Below are 5963 nucleotides of genomic sequence, written 5' to 3'. Positions count from 1 at the left end.
AATTTAGTGGGCAGAGGAAATCAGCTAGCTTGATTATTCAAAGGCAATATCAGAACTGTGTGTACACTAAAAAAGCATTATTTTATGTATGAGTTTAATTGGCTCTGTTTGATTGTCATGAAATTAATAGATGGCATCAGTCATTTAATTCAGTACAAATGAAATAATAAAAGACAAATATATATGAACATAAAATGGAAGAGGGTGTGTGGGTTACTAGTTTCCAAAAATAAAAATTATTAAATTTTTCCAAGGCCGCTTAGATTGTATTCCTGGGAGATTTTGTGAATGTTCTTCACCTGTTGGGTAACATTATGACTGATAATCTTTTCAGATTATGAATAAACACTTTGTACTCTACATAGGTACTTTTGTTAATATTTACTTTGTAAACAGTGGCCTGTTTGCAGGAATATAAATAGTTGCTTAGAAAGCACCCTAACTGCTCCACAGCAAAATGAAGTTCCTTCTGTTGCTTTCAGCCATTGGGCTCTGCTGGGCTCAGTATAACCCAAATGTTCAACAGGGACGGACAGCGATGGTCCACCTGTTTGAGTGGCGCTGGGTTGACATTGCTAAGGAATGTGAGAGGTACTTAGCTCCTAAGGGCTTTGCAGGGGTGCAGGTGAGTGCTGTGCATAGTGGATGTTGCAAGCTTTATTCTGTTTATAGAAGTTGGTACTCTACCCACTTTTAGTGAGCTAGATCACCATGTTACTTTACTTGTGAGTACTCTAAGAGGATTTTCTGAGGAAGAAAACATTCAGTCTTTTCCTTAATTTAATATTTTGTTTTAAGACATGAACAGGGCATGTTTAATATGCAATGTGCATTTCTAAGTTCTTAGAGAGTAGGGACCTACATATATGGGGATTCAGAAAGGATTTCAGATTATCAGGTAAATTCTAGAGCATCAAATTCTATAAAAGAAGCCATAATCAGGATTTGGTAATATTGTTTTAATTATAGGTCTCCCCACCAAATGAAAACATTGTAGTCAACAGCCCTTTTAGACCATGGTGGGAAAGATACCAACCCATCAGCTACAAAATCTGCACAAGATCTGGAAACGAAGATGAATTCAGAGACATGGTGAAAAGGTGTAACAATGTTGGAGTAAGTGGATTTGAGATTTCTTCAGAACTCTGATGCAGGAAAGGTTTTATCTACTCTTTGTACATTATTTTTCTATTTATTTGTTTTTTTCAATTTTAATCATATTTTATAACTGAAAATGAATGATTTCCTTCTGTGCTTTTATTTACTAAAGGGAGAGCAATTTAATTTAAAGTTGACTTCAATTAAAATTGATCATTGTGTTTGAGCCCTTTAGATACATCCATTTTCTTATATTCTGTGGTGGATTTAGCCAATCTAGTTACAATCATTGTTGTCAGTTTAATGTGGTTGTGGGTCCAAATATAATTCCCAGGTTTCCTTCCTTATATTGCTATAATGGTAAATAATTATTTGCCCTCCAATGAGGATCGTGAGAAGGGACTTATTGACCTCTCTACAGCTGATAAAATAAGACGCTTAGCGCTTCTATCTGCTTTTTACATGATGATGTTCAACAATCATGCGTCTTTCTGTCAGTAGCGATAGTTGCCTGCCCCTAAATAGCACTTTTCCTTTCCTTATAGTTGTGGTACCTCTGACTTTTCTCTGTCCATCAGTGATGCAGGTATCTGACTAACTAGCTAGAATGGTTGTAGGACTTCATTTCACATTACTTCCGTCTCTTTGGAATAACCAAAGAATATTTTGGAGGATTATTGACATCCTGCTTGATTTGATTCTAGAAAGCCTTAGCTTTATGCCTCAAGTGAAGCTGAAATCTCTTTGTTTCAGGTCCGTATTTATGTGGATGCTGTAATTAATCACATGTGTGGTTCAGGGGGCGGTTCAGGAACAAGCAGCACTTGTGGAAGCTACTACAACGCTAAGAACAGAGATTTTCCTGCAGTTCCATACTCTGGCTGGGATTTCAATGATGGGAAATGTAAATCTCATGATGGGGGGATTAATAACTATGGCAATGCTGAGGAAGTAAGTCTGCTGATTTTTTTTAATAATCATAGTAAATAACTCTGTAGGTCTTGAGTAACGCAGGTTTAATTGATGGAATATTATTTAGAACACTATATATCATTTGGCAATTATGCTAGCAGAATGCATGGTATCCAACCAAGAGTTCCTATGAATATTCACAAGCTTCTTACATGTTCTCGGATTAAATGGGACAGCGTTTGCTATCCTGCACCACACACAAACACTTGCATGCATGTATGTATGCATGCTCCCACATGGATTCAAATATATGCAAAGAAGAATCTTACCTGTGATAGAATGTCATTATAGCTAATGCACCTTATAAAATCATGATGGAAGGACCAGTAAGTGAATACTGTTGAATAAGTGAAGGAATAAATAATGAAATCAGTTCTTGTGGGAGAGATGATGTTTTATTGAAACCTGCACCATTTTTACTCCAGGTCAGAAATTGCAATCTGGTTGGTCTTCTTGATCTTGCACTTGAGAAAGATTACGTTCGGACCAAGATTGCAGACTACATGAACCATCTCATTGGCATTGGAGTAGCAGGGTTCAGGCTGGATGCGGCAAAGCACATGTGGCCTGGAGACATCAAGGCGGTTTTGAACAAGCTGAATAATCTGAACACCCAGTGGTTCCCTGCAGGGAGCAGGCCTTTTATTTACCAGGAGGTACAGCAATCTATGCCTCTTCGTAAACATCCATGTCAGAAAAGTAGTAACAGACATACATAAATATGCTTTGTGGGGGGGCTAATGTTTGAATCTCTGTGTAAAGCAACAATTCTTTCATTGTCTGTTATTACTAGAAAGCACATAAATTCCTTCTATTGGTCTTGTTTGTGGAACTACAATCTTTACAATTTCAATTCCAAATGTCCAGATAATATGAAGGAAGCCTGAAAAATAATACAGCTGTATGAGTTTCAAGCCAGTCATAGTTTGGATTTGGCTAAAGCACTAGTAGCTATGAATTTGTTCCCCAAAGAGTTAACCTTTCTGTGGAAGAATACCCCCATGTGCACACTCCTTCCTGGGTGGCTTTGGAGAATGAAGGTATTGAACAATTATAAAGGAATAAGAACTGTAATTGACTTGACAGTAAAAGTCATTCTCTTAATGTCCGCAATTATTGTTATGATATGTATACAAGATTCTTTTAGGTCAACATTGTCAGTCACCAGATCTCCATTTCATCAGGCTCCTTTCAATACTCTGCCACACAGTTTATGAGAAATCAAAAATGGATATCAAGAAAAGCTTTTCTACTAGATCACTGATATGTTAAAGTTGTTTTTTTTTGCTGACATGCACTTTTATCCACTTAATATTTTAACTTTTGCTAGGAAAACCTATGTTTTGCTCTCAATTCCTTATGTTTCCTCTAGGTCATTGACCTGGGAGGGGAGGCTATTTCGAGCAGTGAGTACTTTGGAAATGGCCGTGTGACAGAATTCAAATTTGGTGCCAAGCTGGGCACAGTGATCCGCAAGTGGAATGGAGAGAAGATGTCTTACTTAAAGTAAGCATAATTTCATTTGTCATTGGAGTTACTTTACAGCTTTGCTGTCATATTAGAGATAATTATGTAGATTGATAACAATTCTGTTGTTCATTGGCCCTTAGTTAAACCCCATTTCATTACTATGTCAATCATCAGAAATATTTTTGAAGGTTTTTATCTCCGTATGATGGAAGTATTCAAAGTTTCATTCTGTGCTCATATTTACTGTTTTTGATTTCATATTTTTAAATTTACAAAAATTTCTTCAGATAATTGAACAAAGTAGTTTCAGTTCATGTTGTTAGTTATGAAGAGAATGTAGACTGGTCTCATTGGTATCTCTCCCAAGCCACCGTGTAGTCCTTTAAAACAAGATATTGTTAATAACACTCTAGTACTGTTAACCACCAGAATATAGTAAAATCATACTTAAATCTATTAATTTGCACATTAGTTTGATTATAATAAAGTCTTATTTTATAATATCTATTATTGATGTTTTACACATTGTGTTATATATTTTTGATTTTTCCGGAATTGTCTCAATTTTAATGAACTCACACAACTATGAAGTTTATTCTAATGATAAAATACTTATTCACAGAAATAAGCATTCACACAACCATAAAGGCATGGAATATGTATATATGTTAGTTCAGGTACACACACACACACACACACACACGAATACCCACTGCCAAAATCATCTTGTATCCTTTTCATTAGGAACTATTGCTGAGTATAGTTTGAAAACAGACATTCATACTCCTTCATGTATTTTAATGGAGCAAACATATGTATATTATTCTATTTTAAATAGGAACTGGGGAGAAGGCTGGGGCATGATGCCCTCTGACAAAGCCCTGGTCTTTGTGGACAACCACGACAATCAGCGAGGACACGGAGCTGGAGGAGCATCCATCCTTACATTCTGGGATGCCAGGTAGGAAACCATGTTCTCCACTGTTATGAACCTGCCTTTAGACATGATTGTGTGCATCCTCCTACCTTCCAATAAACATCATGCTGTAACTTTCAGACTGTACAAAATGGCTGTTGGATTCATGCTTGCTCATCCTTATGGCTTTACGCGAGTAATGTCCAGCTATCGTTGGGACAGAAACTTTCAGAATGGAAAAGTAAGTTTTACAATTATGTACACATCTTTCTCTGTACTCCACTGTGGTGACTACATTGTGTGTTGATCAAGTGTCTATTTAAATATGAATATTATGAATGGCATTCATTTAATAATGTAAAAATTATGAAAGATCCAAATTCTAACTTCCTTGTTGTCATGGAAGTAAAAAGCTAATAAAATACAACTCATATTAGTTAGGGAAACATATTTAATCATTATCACATATATTTACTTCATTTTTTCAAGCAACGAAATGAAGCCTCTCTTTACAGATGAAGTCACTAAGGCACAGAAAGTTACATTGATTCAATTTTAAATGAAATGGATTTGAATCATGTGCATTAATTCTATTAATCCAAATTGTAATTCTTTTCTCATTCCTGTGACATTGATCTATTTATAGTGGTAGTAGGAAACAAGTATTTGGAAAGAAAACTTTAGGAAAAAAAACTTACTACAATTTTGGAAAACTGTCCCTACAGAACAAGAATACATAAAGATGATACTCAGTAAAGAAATATAAACAGACTAGAATATTTGAATTCTAACCAAAGACACAGCAAGGACATATATAACAAATGTGTCTGGGTTTGGAATAGTGGAAAGAAAGAGGATAGCTTGCACATGCCTATTTTAATGGCAATTTTGTGTTTTCTAATTAAGGATGTCAATGACTGGATTGGGCCTCCCAACAATAATGGAGCTACTAAAGAAGTCACTATTAACCCTGACACCACCTGTGGCAATGGCTGGGTCTGTGAACATCGCTGGCGTCAAATCAGGTTGGGAATGTTTATTTACCTAGTGACACTTCTGGACAGGGACCTTCCCTAATCTAATGCTTGATTTCATCTCCTGAAGTTGAAAGATGCATCATTTCATGTGATCTTGTACTTGTAGGAACATGGTTGCCTTTCGAAATGTTGTGGATGGCCAGGTTTTTGCCAACTGGTGGGATAATGGAAGCAACCAAGTAGCTTTTGGAAGAGGAAACAGAGGATTCATTGTCTTTAACAATGATGACTGGTAAGTAGCTACCAATAAGAAGTCATCTTTATATTTTTTCCAATTTTTGTGTGTATATGCAGTGATCTAGAGAATTTCACTGTGATACTTTGTCCCATACATAATAAAAGAGATAGCATCCTCTAACATTGGCTTTTTTGGGGTGAGAGAATGAAAATAAATTCAGATGATCAGATTTATTTTCCAAAGTATGTACATATTCATACAAATATTAAATTGGTTCTTCTTTTAGTTCAAA

At 35.8% G+C, this 5963-nt stretch overlaps 1 protein-coding gene across 1 annotated transcript; it reads left to right on the top strand.

Moving 5' to 3' along the window:
- Positions 1–450: 450 nt before the first annotated feature.
- LOC105997125 (alpha-amylase 1-like) lies at positions 451–5744 on the top strand. The gene is made up of 9 exons (XM_013031441.1): positions 451–625; positions 970–1116; positions 1852–2049; positions 2496–2726; positions 3443–3576; positions 4379–4501; positions 4598–4697; positions 5363–5481; positions 5600–5744. Exons 1-9 carry the CDS (start codon positions 458–460, stop codon positions 5727–5729), a joined length of 1350 nt encoding a protein of 449 aa, XP_012886895.1. The 5' UTR covers positions 451–457; the 3' UTR covers positions 5730–5744.
- Positions 5745–5963: the final 219 nt, after the last annotated feature.

This window comes from Dipodomys ordii, unplaced genomic scaffold, assembly GCF_000151885.1.
Source record: "Dipodomys ordii isolate 6190 unplaced genomic scaffold, Dord_2.0 Scaffold139, whole genome shotgun sequence".
NCBI lineage: Eukaryota > Metazoa > Chordata > Mammalia > Rodentia > Heteromyidae > Dipodomys > Dipodomys ordii.
This window is presented reverse-complemented; position numbering and strand designations above follow the sequence as displayed.